We start from the raw sequence: 16387 nt of genomic DNA on the forward strand, positions 1-16387 counted from the left end.
TCCTGAACACTGTAGTTTATCAAGCATAGCAAATACAATATGAAAATATTCTGTGCATTTAAATAACTCACTGCTCTTGGGTGGTAAAAGAGTTTATTTAAAATAGTACTGTATTCTGCAAACAGCACCGAATGGGTAAAAATATAGGTTCAAGGGAGGAGGGAGGGGGGCGCGTATATACTTCTTTAGGGAAGGTAAACCACTCAATATAACCTAATTACTTAAGATAAACTCAAGAACAATTTAACTTTCAGTGTTCCAAATGTAAAGTGCATATTTAAGGTATTGTTCAAGACAGAACACAAATCTAGATAGAATATTTTAGAACATGTTAAAAAATGGAATTCTGATAATTGAGCAAGTCCTAACGGTAAAGATACTTTCACACTGGCTCTGATCCTCAACAGGTCTAAGAGGGGCATGCATAAATAAATACGTTTTAAATAATTTATACTTACAAAATATATTTTGCAAGTAAATCAGTTGTGGAATCCCTTTCAATAACTGAAGTGTCAATGTTAAAGTAGCCCAACAGTAGAATTCCAAAACTGAAGAAAAGTAGAGATGGATCATCTTTGCATCTGTAAAAATACTAGGTACTCAGTTCAAGCTACTTTATCTCCATATCTGGGCTATTGTGTAGGTTTTCTTGGACTGCACATGTCAAAGAGTCTGGTCTGGTCAGCTTTAGTCTTCGGCCTGTTTTACCACAAAACACACTCTCAAACTCCTAAAGAAATAAAAATAAATTAGTATAATGATTTCTTATATAACACACTAAGGTATAGGACTACTATATTCAAAGAGCCCAAACAACTAAGTTAAGCTAGGTAAAACTATTTAGAATCTTTTTTTTTTTTTACAAAAGCTATGCTCACAAAAGTGTAGCTGACTTATAAAACATCCTACATAAACATATATATTAAAAAGTGATTCCTAATCTAAATATTAGCCTGGTCACACAACAGAGTTGAGTAAATCTGTTGGGGAACTGATATGATTAGGGGTTAGGAAAATAGCCTAGAAAGATAAAAAGCTTACAGAAAATATGATTGGAGTTTACTAAACCATGTGACTGGGATGTTCACTAAATTCCACAACCCCAAGATGAAGGGGAGCCTACAGGGAAGTTGGAAGGTTCACAACAATCAAGGAAACACTCCTTTACATAGAAAAAATGTAAGCCACATAACCATGCTCCGTACAGAACAGAGATTTGGCTATACATGGTGGAAGGGGGATAGAAATTTGAATGGGCCAGAACTTCTGCTTTGGTATAGGGAAAAGCCCAAAATAGTTGCACTCTGCTTATGAAAATTGTTCTGCTGCAGTGGTGGCCCGTGGCCCCACCCCCAACCCCTTCTGTCCTGGGAACCTGAATCCAAAAGTTGACAAGGGACTGAATACCCTCCTCCCCACCACCATCCCGAAAGACCTACAGGGAGCAAACACCACCTCTAGAGGAACAACCCGCAGATGCTCACTCCCAGGCCACACAAACACCCACCATTACTCCCCTCTAATTGCGGCTCTCTCTCCCGTCCCCAGGGTGCTTGGAGTCAGAGCCGAAGGGGTGTTCCACTGAGAAAGAGGGAAGAGCCGGCCCAGCCCTCCATTTCTTGAGGGAGTTGAGTTCAGGCCTTTGCTCCCACTGGGCTGTGGGGACAGTTGCTCCATGTTCAGAGTGGGGAAGAAGAGAGAAATAATGACCCCTTTCTGGGAATTTATGTCCTTCGCTTAACAGGGGAAGACAGGGTTGGAGAGAGGAGGATGCCATTGCCCAACCTACCATGATGACATCACATTACATTATACGACCATCATATCATGATGCCATGGACAATCCAGCTAGAATTTTTTTTTTAGTTTCAGCAATGCTTTTGGAAGAGAGGTTTAAAAGAAAATAAACAAAACCCTTAAAACAGCAGGGAATTCAGGAGCCAAGTGTTTGTTCAGAAACGTCTTAAAGCGCTCATATCTCAAAGCAAAGGCTAAGGTAGAAACATTGCATGATGCTCAGATCTGTGTGGCCTGCCTTCCAAACTGATTTGCATGGTTCACACTGGCAAGGGCAACAGTCATCACACAACTGGTCTATGGAGTTATTGCTGGTTTTAGACTACTGAACTAGACAGAGGTCTGGCCCAGTAATAACAGCATTGCTTACAATCCTTTTAAACCTATTTTGGTGAACATAAGCAAGCATGATGGAGGGGAAAAACTGCTACTCAAGCAATTAAAGATAGTGACACAAACTTATGAACTGCAAATCAGCATCAGATCATGCGAAGGTGAACAGGATGAAGGAAAGAAGTTGTGATAAGGGGGTAGGGCACTATGGGTCTTGGAGACCACAGTGATTTAATGAAAAAGAAAATGCTATCCCAGTTCTTCCAGTAGACACAAAGCTTGCTTAAAAAGTATGGGGGGTAAAATATATGTGTGTGATAATTAGGCTTTTTTTCCCCAATACCTGAGTAAAAATGGTTATTTAACTTTATTCTAAATTTAGTTGACCTCTTTCCAATGGGGGGAAAAGGAAAAGAAAAAACTATTAGGAGTTCGATTTCTAGATTCAATTCTAGGGTAGTGGGGACGCACATATAAGAACTATATTTCCCATCCCCTTAATTCTTACACAAAGTAGTTCTTACGCAAAGTCTGGAAACTCTGAATTTAAACTAAATTGCCAATGAATTTTCCCGGTCTCCTAAAGAAGCACTACTTCCCTTATAAAAGCATGAACATATCTTAAATTATTCCAATTTTTTTCAGTTAGTGTTTCAAAATGCTTACTTTTGAAGATCCAAATAGAGAAATTGGGATTTGCTGTCAAACATCCAACTCTACATACACTTACATAAGTAGTGCCACCATAATGGCAGTGTCCTTTAATATTAAATGCACATAGATAATGCATGCTACTGAATTCTTTGTAGTTCTAATCCAAAACTCTAGCTGTGTCAAATTGCCATGAACCTGCTATATGACAATTTGTTGCTGTAATCTATTTAAACATATAACTTGCTACATTACTACTGTATACTTTCACCCAATCTCTGGATGACAATGCTCCATAAACTTCTGCTCATTATTAACTATCAGAATATTAGAAGAACTAAAGATGAAGGGGCAGACAAAATGTATTAGTTCTTTGCCTCTGTGCCCTTGTTAATAAAACTTTGCCAACCTTTTTCAGGGAATCCCCATGTCTTTCCTGAATGTATTTCAGGAATGCTGTTGTCCACTGTAAAGTTGTTGCTTTATCTGTCTCAGCATTGCAGAATGGAACTAGAAGATTCAACTCATCACAGCAAATCCGGATTCTGCGCCTGCACGTAAACCCCAAAGTAATTATGAAGGGGGAAAAAAAGAAAACTAAACATTTTAAAATGTTCTTTAGTCTATCAAATGGTAGCTCTCACAAAGGCTAATATTTCAGTTTTCTAAGAGTCAATTTTCATATGCAAATGCTACTGGATTTGAGAAGTGATGGAGTTGGAGGGGTAGATTTTGATGCAGGCAGAAGAACTCCTCTTAAGAGATAGCCAAGAATAATGAGAGGGTGGGTATAGGTTGGAAAAAGAGTTGAAGTGAGGGGGAGCTCATGCCTGATGGTTCAGATTGTGTCAACAAGGTAGTCAGTAAAGTCGCTAAGAGTGAGAGGGAAGAGATGTGGGCACTAAGTATAACAGGAGGGAGTCAGTGTAGGACAAATAGTATTATGGAGCACAATAGAGGGCAGAGTACTAGCAAATAAGATGAATGTGAAACAGCCGAAGTCAATCTAGTAGCCTGAATTTCTACCTTCAACAATGATCGGCGGCATAAGCACAGGAGCCGAGAAGCATACTGTGGAGGTGATACAAGGCCGGGGATTAGTGGTGTAAAATTGAGAGAGGGACAAAGGGGTGATGGAATTGAACAGGAGTGGAGGATAAGTGGACTGAGTGGATCTGTGTGCTGAGACAGACGGCTGGGGAGGGAGTCTAGAAATCAGAAGTCTTGGACTATGAGAGGATACTTTTGCAGGAATCTGGGTGATTTTACCCAATCTCTTGATGAGACTACTCCATAAACTTTTGCTCATTATTAACTATTAGTAGAAGAAATAAAGATGAAGGGACAGAAAATGTATTCGTTCTTTGCCTCTGTGCTCTTGTTTATAAAACTCTGCCGACCTTTTTCAGTGAAAGTTTAGGAGGCTGCGTGGCTCAGTGGAAAGAGCACGGGCTTTGGAGTCAGAGGTCATGAGTTCAAATCCCAGCTCTGCCACTTGTCAGCTGTGTGACTGTGGGCGAGTCACTTAACTTCTCTGTGCCTCAGTTACCTCATCTGTAAAATGGGGATTAAGACTGTAAGCCCCACGTGGGACAACCTGATTACCCTGTGTCTACCCCAGCGCTTAGAACAGTGCTCGGCACATAGTAAGCGCTTAACAAATACCAACATCATCATCATCATCATCAAAGGAAGGTTAGGAGGTTGTATACAGAGGATAGTGGAGAGTGGATTTCAGATTTGGTGAGGATAGATATGATACAATGACTAGCAATGATTTGATCCAGTGTGTGTCTGGGCTGGTGAGTGGGTGAGGTGTGGGGCAGGGAGGCCATTTACTTTTAGGTTTGTCCCAGAAAGTTTTGGGGAAAAAAGTTACCAATAAAAACTTGCTTTCAAAATGTGTGCCATACTGAAGATGATATTCTTTTCATTCATTCATTCAATCACATTCATTGAGTGCTTACTGTGTGCAGCACTGTACTAAGTGCTTGGAATGTACAATTCTTTTCCTTTTTAAAGAAAAAAAATCATTTCCCCTACTCGTCCCACCCAAATTATTAAATGTAGTAGTACTATACTAGCTTAGTTTTTCTTGAGATGCTGAGGCCCAGACATTTTGAATGTGATACCAAATTTACTAGTCTACTTATCACTTACAATATCAAATTCCTAAATATATCCAGAAATTAATACATTTGTCAACTACCCAATTATGGCAACAAATTGCATTACTGTAGATTCAATTTAACATCTGCCCAGGCAATAGCTGTAAATACTGAGACAGTGTATTATGATTTGTTTAAATTTTCCCCAGTCAGTATCTGCAGACTTCTCCCCAACCCCCACCACAGAATCCTCTGCCTGGAATAAACCTCTAGAAACCATCTAGTCTACCTTCCTGCAATTGAGCGCGATTGTATTGAAAAACATCACAAAGAAAAATAATTTTCCAACCCTAGTTTTAAATGTCACCCAAGAAAGAAATTCTACAGCCATCTTTCACCTTTTACAGGTCAGGAAAGGCTTAACTTTTAAATCCATAATCCAAAATTATTTTTATCCATTTCTCTAATAATTGTTTTTTAAAACCAAAAGTACAAAGTCAACTCAGTTATCCATGGTCTAGATGAAGGGTCTGAGAAAAACACGGATGAAAAAACTACAGAATTATGAATTTCAACATACCTTCCACAACAAACCACATTCCAAGTTATTAATAAGTAAAATTGGTTACAATTAGACCTCTTTTCAGATCCCCTGGCCATACTTATCCTCTGGGGAAGATTCTGCTGAGCAGGGAAATGGCTAAAAGCAGGTAGAAGACATAAGACATAACAAGGGACTTGAAAACCTCTGGGCCTCAGGGCTAGTAATTGGCCCCTGGATAATTGAGAGGTGACAGTAAATACTAGTACGGTAAATACTGTACTAAAATCGGTATTGTAGCTAAAGTAATATTAAAAGAAAATATGCTTCTAGAAATGTGAAACTGATTGTGACCAGACATTACCTGCGGTCTCTTTCCATGCGGTTATGCCTCTCCCGGCGCTGAGAGCGCCCTCCCAGTAGTCCACTTTGATTTTGATCTTCTACACTTGATTGCGTCGCCTCTGAAGATTGCCAAACAGCTTGGGGCGTTGTGTTGCTCTGGTTTTCTCCTACATTTTGAATTTCACCAAGAGCTCTCCGTTCAACACTTGTGTCCAACTGACGAATTCGATTGCGATTTCTTTTATTTATGGCTTGTTTACATAAAGCTTCTTCTTTGCAAAACAAGGAGAGAGCAGTATTTTAATTTTTGATGCTCAGATTTAGTTACACCTGAACTTATTTAATGAGTTACAATTAAATGTTTTTGCTGTAATTTTTAATCTCTGTAACAGAAAGCTGGATCAATAATCATACTGTTCTCAATCGGCAATCCAACCAAATTATTTGAAATCTATGTGCTCCATGCAATTAATTAGGTTTGCTTTTTGCCACCAAAACCTAACAAAGCCTGATTTGTTTGGTTAAATTAGGAATAATCATATAATACTTTGCAATTTAAGTATCTTGTTAGAGTCACTGAAAACTCTGAAGAGATTCTTGTCATTTACCTTTTTAAAATGAAAAACAATTCCATATTAGTGTAAGACCTAAGGATAAAAATTGTTCAATTTTTCAAGTATTTAGAGAAGACAAATTAAAGACAATTCCCTTCTTTTCCCTTTCTTCCCCTTCTTCCTCTTTCCTTTCACCACCCCATGACCCATTTAAGCCCTACCCTGACCCACCTAAGGTGACCAGAATTTTGGTCACCTTAGTCTTGCCCCTGCCCCAATCAAAGAACCTGGCAGGTGGTTCAGGGACAAGACTGTGGGTTCTGGGGATGGGCTGAGGAGCTCTTCTTGACCTTGATCTGGCCTAAAAGATTGGCAGGAGCCTTAATATGCTGAGCTAGGGATTCACTGTCTCTCCCACCAAATAACTGAGCTAGCCCACAGAGGCTTCTTCCCCTTGATCCAGAAAAACGCAGACTTGGGTGGCAATCCGAGGGTTTCCCCTTCCCTTCACTGAGTTCTGGAGCCCAGGTTGGGGTGGGGTGTGGGCGGGGGGGCGGTGACCCACTAGGCTCCAGTGCTGGGGACTAGCCCCTTTAGGTGTCCCCACCAAACCTGGGTAAGAACCTTTTTCTCTCTATCAGATCTAGAAAGAGCCCACTCACACAGGAGGCCAAAAGGGGTCTTTGGAAGCCCTGCCCCTTACCCAATTTGAAAAGTTGGCACCTTTGTCCCTAGCTTTAGTCTTAGAAGCTTGAAGGATTTCAGACCCCTAAATGAAAGAGACAAAGCCTAAAATAGATTATGACAGTCCATGACTTGGTTGATTCTAAATTCATAACAGAAGAGAAAGAGGAGCAACAATTTGTATTTGGCTCTACGACTCTAATTCAAGGTTCAGTAACCAGGGGGTATGCTCAGTTCATGGAAGATGATGATATTTTTAACCTTTAGAAGACTTTTAAGTCAATTTAGCGAAGTGCCCAGTGTAATTTTTAAAGAAAAAAATTATGCTGCAGAAATTGTACAAGGTAAAGATTTGCCCAGCCTGATTTGCACCCACACTGACATTGATGCATAATTTTCATATGCCCATTGCTTTGCTTCCTGCCATCTTCATTAAAAAGGATGACAGGTTTTAAGTAAGGGTGGGAAAAGATTCCTCTACACTATGGTTAAAAAAAAAAAGCCTCAGCTTTTGTTCTTAAAAGTAAAACAGCAAGACACTGGAAGGACATGCTTCTCACACTTAAAAATACAGTCAGAGGTGGTGGGAAGATATTAAATTCACATATGGGCCACCTCCACATCCTTAGAAAACAAAAGACACATGTTCATCCAGTCACACCACAAATACACTCAAACAATTTACTATACTACTTTAAATATTTGGCAGAATATTTTTTTAATTTTGAAAAATATGATAGCAACATAGGTCCCATTAAGCTCAATGACTTCTACAACACTGTTTCCTTCTAAAAATGAAACTATTTTTTCACCCGACCCCTTTCCTCCACTAGATTTTTCCAATCACTGTTGACACCACCATCATCCTCCCTATCTCACAAGCCTGTAACATTGGCATTATTCTCAACTCCTTCTCAGCCATACAAACCACATAGTCTGTCATCAAATCACATCAGTTCTATAGTCACAGCATCTCTAAAATCCACCCCTTCCTCTGATGACTTCCCTAACTTCAGCCTCTCCAGTCCATAGTTTGCTGCAGCACAGATTTTTTTATATTCTACACATCTTTTCCCACTCTTCAAAAACCTCCAATGTCTGCCTATTCATCTCGGTTTAAAACCGAAACACTTCATCATCAACTTTAGTCGATCAATGGTATTTATTGAGTGCTTAGGGTATGCAGAGCATTGTACTAGGAGAGTACACTACAACAGAGTTAGCATTCCCTGTGCTTACTGTGTGTAGCACTTGGGAGAGTACAATATAATAGAGTTGCCAGACACGGCCCCTGCCCACAAAAACCTGACATTCTTGCTCATCCTCTGTGCGGTGCTGAAAAGACACAGCACCTGACTTCACCCTAACAATCAGGCCCATATTTACCAGGGCCCTAACAGGCCAGGAAGGTTGCATTGGCTTGGAAGAAAAGCAGCAGTAACCTATCCTTGAGCCTTAGGGGGCCACTACTCCCAGTCAATCAGTTTCCGCTGGTCGGGGCTACCCTCGGTTGGGGTCCGCACATTATGGACAACAGAAATGCTAACGCACAAATGACACGACCCCTTCACAACTCGGTGTCATGACTTCATTAAAAAAGATTCAAATACTATCTAGCCTCACTCCTCTTCCCACGTCAACCCAGCCCACACACTCCATTTCTCTTACAACCTACTTACTGAGCCTTGATCTTGACCCTCTCACCACCTACCCCCTTGCTCAACACAGTCCCTCCTGCCTGGAACTCACATCCCCCTTCAGACACAACAGACCTCCGCTTTGCTTTCCTGAATTACCAAGTCCTACTAAAATCACATCCCTTCCCTGATGTTCTTCCCACTCTTTTCTCCCTCCCTTCTGAACCACCTATGCACTTGGGTCCATACCCCTAAGTACTTTGATGCTTACTTCGGCCCTACACCCATAGCACTTATGTACACATCCTAATCTTTGTCATTTCCCTTCTCTGTAAGCTCCTAGAAGGCAGACAGCGTGTTTACCAACTCTACTGTACTCTCCCAAGTGCTTAGTCTATTGCTCTGCACAAAGCAACTACTTAATAAATACCAGTGATTGAATATTACATAGGATATATATCTTACCTCCTACTTTAATCCAAACCTGCTCAGGTAAAGTCTTGTTTCTACTACCTAGAGTCTGTTTTGTTGATTCAATTTCTTGCTGATAACAGAATGAAAATGTCCTGGGCAAGCCAACATCCTGATGTTTGGCAGTTTCAAGTATAGAGCATGAATTACTAGAACTCTGGAAAATAAATCAAGAAATGCTAAGAATGCCTTTTGATTAGCGATGGGCATTTTGATTTAATCTTTACTCACAAACTCTACTTTAACAAAATAAATATGACAAATGTGATGTAAATAAACTTGAGAGTTAAATCCCTGTGGCTTTAATATACTGGCATATTTGATTATTTCAGATATTAACTACACAAACACTATGGAATTCTTAAAAAATGGTTCAAATGGAAAAATTTATAAATTTATCTGTATCAATAAAATCAGTGGAATCTTTACAACTTATTTAAACCAAAGGTATTACACCTTATTGGGTCAATTTAAATCACCGAGAAGCAGCATGGTCTAGTGGGAAGGAATCAGGCCCAGCTCGGCGACTTGTTTCCTGTCTGGCGCTGGACAAGTCACTTCTCTATGCCTCAGCTTCCTCAGCTGTAAAATGGGTATTAAATACTTAATCACCCATCTTCCGACTGTGAGCCCCAGGTGGAACAGGGATTGTCTGATCTGATTCTCTCTACCCCAGTTCTTAGCACAGAGTAAGCTCTTAACCAATATCAGAATTACTATTATTCTTAATATTCTTAACACAAAGGACTTTTCCTACCTGCGTTTGGGAAATACTAGAATTTCCACTAGTAGAACTGGCACTTGTGGTAAATAACGGATACGTAAACTGCAAAGCAGTAGTGGCAGCCGCAGTCTTATTTTTCACCATTGTGGTACATTTGTTCTGCTGCTGGTGAAGAGGAACATTCATCAGTTCTGGTGGATGGCGAATAAGTGTTACCAAACTGCCAAAAAAGAAAAAAAAAAGACAATCCAGAACAAATCAAAAATATGCAGCTGATTCAATAGCAGTCATCTTTTTTGACTGCTTGCCTATTTTCCAAGAAACCATGTTCCATTTCAGTACATATGGATGGGCGCTAGATAATTTTGAAATTTAAACTTTATTCTATAGGAAGTTTTTTTGTGCGTGTGAGTTAAAATTAAATTCACACATCATTGGCATCTGTATAGAACTGGCATCTAGCAAATTAGTTGTATTGATGGTATTGAGAGCCTTTCGAGTGCAACGCATAGCACTAAGCACTTGACAAGGTACAACAGAAGCAGTGTCTCTTCACATTTCAATGTGAATTTTAAAAAGTGAGGTTTAAAGAATTAAGTGCCATATTTCAATAGAAATTATTCTTGGAATTTTAAAAGTTCAACTATATCAAACCATATACATTGGTTTACAAAGTCTTCAAAACTAAATAAGTATTTAAAACACACTTGTTAAGAGTAACTCCAGATTCCTGGGATTCCTGGCACCTGGGTATTTCTGTCTGGATGCTGTTGAATCTGTCTTCCAAGCGAACCCGGACTCCGGATTTAGATCTTGTTTCTGGCACTGGGGCCAGATTTTCCGCAGCTGTGTTTTCTTTGTTTGACCCACCAACGCTTTCTCCGTGTTTCATTCTGACGACACCATGGCCAATGGCCTCCACAGAGTTGCTGTTGGGCGTTTTCTCCACCTGGTTGGCCACAGTCACCGGCAGATTCGATTCACTAAGCAGCATCATCCTGAGCTCTTGAAAATCAATGTGTCCCAGACACTGATTCGAACCCACGAAACTACTATCGGAAGTCAGGCCCGACTGGCAAATCACTGGATATACTGACTGGCTTCCAGTGCTAGCGGAGAAGCTGGGTTGACTGGGGTTAGCGGAGGAGTGGTATTGGGTTTGACCCAACCCGTTGTTACTCGAGAAGGCATTATTTAGCCTGGCCTCAAAGTCCCCTTCGTTGGCCTGGGCCTCCATGTGGGAGTAGAGGATGTGCTGCAGCTGCGTGTACTCGATCTCCGTCATCTCCACCAGGTTGAGGTCTGTGGTTGTAAAGCTGAGGCCTTGCTCGCCAAAAGCGGCCTCGCCGGAGGGGCCCTCGGCAGCATCCAGGCCGGAATGGCCGATGGCAGAAGTCGCGGTTGTTGCAGCTGCGGCGGCCTGGGCTGCGGAGGTTTGGGCCTCTCTGGGCATGGCGCCCGACATGACTTCCGGCCACTGAGGAAGTCGCCTGCCGGGTCGGCTACCTGTGGGCTAGGACAATAATAATTATTATTATAATTATGGTATTTGTTAAGCGCTTACTATGTGCATAGCACTGTTCTAAGTGCTGGGGTAGATACAGGGTAGTCAGATTGTCCCACGTGGGGCTCACATTTTTTAATCCCCATTTTTACAGATGAGGTAACTGAGGCCCAGAGAAGTGAAGTAACTTGCCCAATGTCACACAAGAGACAAGTGGCAGAGCCGGGATTAGAACCCTCGACCTCTGACTCCCAAACCCGGGCTCTTTCCACTAAGCTACGCTGCTTCTCATATTGGAAAGATTTCCATACTCAGAAGTTTGAAAGACTTATGACCGGCTGAAAGTGGAATGAGGCAGCAAGGGATATTATTTTTAGGGTAAAGACTTTGCTGATAGTGGAAAGACTTCCATATTCTGAAGGTTGAAGGAGGAATTATGACCGCTTGAGAGTGGAATAGAGCGAGGGGACCTCCTCGTGTTCCAAGAGCCTTTTAAATCGAGGCCTCCCCCTTTCCCCTTAGCCAGGAAAAGATTCCCTGTCAGGAACCAAGTGGGAAAGAGGCAATGGGAGCCTTCGACAACTAGGGTTTTTTCGCTTTTAATTGTTGAAACTGAATGACTTCATCGGCCGCGGGATACTCCCTCCCCTTTTCCCCTTAGCCAGGAAAAGATTCCCTGACAGAAACCAAGCGGGAAAGGGGCAATGGGAGCCTTCGACAACTAGGATTTTTTAGCTTTCAATTGTTAAAACTGAATGGCTTCATCGGCCCCAGGTTAGTCCCTCCCCCTTTCCCCTTAGCCAGGAAAAGATTCCCTGACACAAACCAAGCGGGAAAGGGGCAATGGGAGCCTTCGACAACTAGGATTTTTTCGCTTTTAGTTTTTGAAACTGAATGGCTTCATCGGCCCCAGGATAGTCCCTCCCCTTTTCCCCTTAGCCAGGAAAAGATTCCCTGACAGAAACCAAGCGGGAAGGGGGCAATGGGAGCCTTCGACCACTAGGATTTTTTCGCTTTTAATTGTTAAAACTGAATGGCTTCATCGGCCCCAGGATAGTCCCTCCCCCTTTCCCCTTAGCCAGGAAAAGATTCCCTGACAGAAACCAAGTGGGAAAGGGGCAATGGGCGCCTTCGACAACTAGGGTTTTTTCGCTTTTAATACAGAAAGGCGTCGCGGCCTGCCTTTCTTTCTGGAGAGGCGAAGGCCTACCGACCTAGGCCAGAAGAAAAGGGGGGGGGGGGCCTACCGACCTGGGCCGGCCGCCCCCCGCGGGGCACCCGGGAAGACCTCGTCGACAACGCGCCCCGCCTCCATTCCCCTTCTTCTCCCACCTACCGGGCGGGACCGTGGTGAGGGGAAGGGGGTGGCGGGAGGGAGAGGGAAGGCCTCTCCCCCCCGCCAAGGGAGAGAGCGAGGCAGAGGAGGAAAGGCGGGAGGCCAAGGGGGCGGGAGGCCAAGGGGGCGGGAGGCCAAGGGGGCGGGAGGCCAAGGGGGCGGGAGGGCGGGCGGCTCGCGCCGAGAGGAGCGCGCACCAAAACCCGGGAAGGCGGAGGGCGACGGGCGGAAGGGCAAGCGGTCCTCCCGTTGGGGGAAACTGATGCCCCCCCCCCCTTCCCAACGGCAAGGCCCGCCCCTTCCCAACGGGCGGGGGACCGGGGAGCTGAGGAGGAAGCGGGCCCGAACCATCCTTAAAACACCTCGCTGGGCGCCGCCTTCACCTTGCTCGCCTCCGAGGCCTTTCCAGGGACTTTAAGGAAGCGCAACGAATGGCGGCGGCGGGACTCGCGAAGGCCGTTGCTCGCGCCGGTAGAGCGCGAGGCGAAAAGGCGCGCGGGCAGGGGCGAGGAGAAACGCCTTGGCGCGCGACCTCGCCTCAAAGAGCGCCTGCGCCGTGGCCGTCCCGGACTGCGGTCAACGTGGGCCGCCGAGCAGCTGCCCCAGTTGCGAAGTCTCCCCTTGCCCCCTTCCCGCTTGGATCCTGACAGGGAATCTTTTCCAGGCTAAGGGGAAAGGGGGAGGGACTATCCTGCGGCCGATGAAGCCATTCAGTTTCAACAATGAAAAGCGAAGAAACCCTAGTTCACGAAGTCTCCCATTGCCCCCTTCCCCCTTGGTTCCTGACAGGAAATCTTTTCCTGGCTAAGGGGAAAGGGGGAGGGAGTGTCCTGCGGCTGATGAAGACATTCAGTTTCAAAAATTAAAAGCGAAAAAAACCTAGTTGTCCAAGGCTCCCATTGCCCCTTTCCTGCTTGGTTTCTGACAGGGAATCTTTTCCAGGCTAAGGGGAAAGGGGGAGGGACTATCCTGGGGCCGATGAAGCCATTCAGTTACAAAAATTAAAAGCGTAAAAACCCTAGTTGTCGAAGGCTCCCATTGCCCCTTTCCTGCTTGGTTTCTGACAGGGAATCTTTTCCAGGCTAGGAGGGAGGGACTATCCTGGGGCCGATGAAGCCATTCAGTTCCAACAATTAAAAGCGAAAAAATCCTAGTTATCGAAGGCTCCCATTGCCCCCTTCCCGCTTGGTTTCTGACAGGGAATCTTTTCCTGACTTAGGGGGAAGGGGGAGGGACTAGCCTGCGGCCGATGAAGTCATTCAGTTTCAACAAAAGCGAAAAAAACCCTAGTTATCGAAGGCTCCCATTGCCCCATTTCCGCTTGGTTTCTGACAGGGATTCCTTTCCAGGCTAAGGGGAAAGGGGGAGGGACTATCCTGCGGCCGATGAAGCCATTCAGTTTCAACTCTTAAAAACGGGGAAAGTAAGCGTAGGATCCGAATTTGGGGGACCTGCGGTAGGGCAATATAACCTAGCAGCCATCATGTCCCTCTCCTCCTGTCTTTTTAGAAGGGTGAGGGGAAAGCCACCCCCTTAACCTTATTTCAAAAACATGTACTTCCTTTTGCAACCCAGCCAAATGCCAATGCTCGACTACGCCTACTCATCGGGGTTAAAACGGTATACTAGAAACTGAAAATTAGTGACGTTTCCTGCTAGAAGGAAAAAAAAAATCACAACCGGTATCCATGTTGCACTCATAAAATCCCTAAATCCTCATGCTCCCTTTCATATCTGAATAACAAAACTTTTTTTTAATTCGTAGTTACCTAAACTGAAAAAGTAAGACGGCCCAGGTTTAAGCAGGCTATCGCTGTTGGCTCATTTGAAATTTGCAGGGCTACTGTCCGTATCATTTTATAAAATTAACCTCTCGGTGGTCATGCCATAATGGGCCCCAGCAAAATAAGCACAAGTTGTAATTACAACGCTCTCACTACATTTAAATACGTGGTCTTTTTCTAGACTGTAAATTCGTTATGGGCAGGGACTGTGTCTGCTAATTCTGTTGTATTGTACTCTCCCAAGTGTTCAGTACAGTGCTCTACACGTAATATGCCCTCAATAAATACCATTGCTTGCTTATGTAGACTGAGCCCCACCCGAGAGGACTGTGCCCAACCTGATTAAGTTGTACCAACCCCAGCGCTTAAAACAGTGCTTGACATTCAGTAAGCTCTTAATAAGTGCCATTATTATCATTTCCACAGTGCCAGTACATATTGTTTCCAAAACAAGAAAATTGATTTGAAAGAACCCAAGTATTTTTTAAGAATTCAGTCCTACATCAGTTTACTTATAATTTTTAATAGTGCAGCAAAAAAGTAAACTCGAAATAGTGCAGTTATTATCCACCTTAAAATTTTACCAGATTCATTCATTCATTCATTCATTCATTCAATAGTATTTATTGAGCGCTTACTATGTGCAGAGCACTGTACTAAGCGCTTGGGATGAACAAGTCGGCAACAGATAGAGACAGTCCCTGCCGTTTGACGGGCTTACAGTCTAATCGGGGGAGACGGACAGACAAGAACAATGGCACTAAACAGCGTATTTCTCTAACCTGGGGGAGGGGGTGGGAGAATCTCAGAGCTATTTAATTACAAGAGTGTCTGATTGAATTCTGGAAATAAATAGGCTAAAACTACAAGGGGTGTATTTCCAGAAGCCCCCAAGTCACCCGCTGAGCTACATTAGGATTTTCAAATATTTTAAAAATACAATTAAAATTTTTCAAAATATAATTTAAAAGTAATTTGTTGTCAATAAGAACATTTTCAGTAATTATAAACAATTCTGGTTATGAAAAGCTGGCTTCCAGTTTGATTGTAGGTCAAACAATAGTAAAAAAATATCACTTTGAACATAACTTCACATTAGGTAAACCTACTGCTGGGAGGATTTCAGAGGTAATAGGGGAAATAAATTTATTTTGATGTATTCTGTGGAAATTAAGAACACTTTCAGATTGCGATAAAGTGTTAAAATTTTTCTCCACACTGAATCTAAATTTTGAATACTTACTCCAAATTGTTTTCTAATAGAATTGTGCTGTGGTATATTGTCATCAGCAAAGTGAAAAAGACAAGCCAATAGTTGTTCCCCTCCCCCGATATCAAAAACTATTTACCAGTGGCTTCAAGGATCCACCAACTCCCTCTGTCCACTTCCTCACCTGCTACTCCCCTGCTTGCCTTGTTCACTCCTTCCAAGCCCACCTCTTAACTGTACCTTGCTTTCAACTTGTCTAATGCCATTTCCCGGGCCTGGTACTTCCTTCCCCATGAATAAGTCAATTGTATTTATTGAGTGTTTACTGTGTAAAGGGTAATGTACTAAGCACTTGGGAAAGTACAAAACAGCAATGTAACAGGTGCATTCCCTGCCCACAATGAGTTTACAGTCCAGAGGGGGAGGCAGACATTAATATAAATAAGTTATGGATATGTACATAAGTGCTGTGTGTCTGGGGGTGGTGTGAATAAAGGGATTAAGTCAGGGCGATGCAGAAGGAATTAGGAAAAGAGGAAATGAGGGACACAATTGAAGTAGCCCAATGTGGGACATGGATTGTGCCCAACCAGATTACCTTGTATTAAGTTAGAACAGTGCCTGGCATATTGTAAGTGCTTAACAAATACCGTTAAAAAAAAATCCCACCTCTTCCAACAAAGCTTCCCCTGACAAAGCCACAGTCTG

The 16387-nt window shown here is 43.1% G+C and overlaps 1 protein-coding gene across 4 annotated transcripts; it reads right to left on the reverse strand.

The window, feature by feature from the left end:
- Window positions 1–76: 76 nt before the first annotated feature.
- On the reverse strand, window positions 77–13326 carry TCFL5 (transcription factor like 5). Of its 4 annotated transcripts, none has more exons than XM_001506080.4 (7): window positions 13069–13326; window positions 10553–11358; window positions 9879–10065; window positions 9116–9278; window positions 5795–6047; window positions 3191–3332; window positions 77–730 (listed from the first exon to the last, which is right to left on the reverse strand). In XM_001506080.4, the coding sequence occupies exons 2-7, from the start codon at window positions 11308–11310 to the stop codon at window positions 611–613; spliced, it is 1623 nt and encodes a 540-aa protein (XP_001506130.2). In that variant the 5' UTR covers window positions 11311–11358; window positions 13069–13326; the 3' UTR covers window positions 77–610. The 4 variants fall into 4 exon arrangements, with proteins under 4 accessions (XP_001506130.2, XP_028926415.1, XP_028926413.1 ...); XM_029070582.2 differs by lacking the exon at window positions 13069–13326 and adding an exon at window positions 12601–12717 and having other exon boundaries at window positions 10592–11358; XM_029070580.2 differs by lacking the exon at window positions 13069–13326 and adding an exon at window positions 12601–12716.
- Between the last annotated feature and the right edge of the window lie 3061 nt (window positions 13327–16387).

The sequence above is a fragment of the Ornithorhynchus anatinus genome, chromosome 8 (genome assembly GCF_004115215.2).
Source record: "Ornithorhynchus anatinus isolate Pmale09 chromosome 8, mOrnAna1.pri.v4, whole genome shotgun sequence".
Classification (NCBI taxonomy): Eukaryota; Metazoa; Chordata; class Mammalia; order Monotremata; family Ornithorhynchidae; genus Ornithorhynchus; species Ornithorhynchus anatinus.

Excerpts from the sequence above, each read along its gene's own strand:
- TCFL5 (XM_001506080.4), bottom strand. The coding sequence starts at position 11,310 with ATGTCGGGCGCCATGCCCAGAGAGGCCCAAACCTCCGCAGCCCAGGCC. Across the intron at positions 9,279-9,878 it reads CTAGTATTTCCCAAACGCAG|AGTTCTAGTAATTCATGCTC; the intron begins GTAGGAAAAGTC and ends TTTATTTTCCAG. Across the intron at positions 6,048-9,115 it reads GGTTTGGATTAAAGTAGGAG|AAGAAGCTTTATGTAAACAA; the intron begins GTAAGATATATA and ends TGTTTTGCAAAG.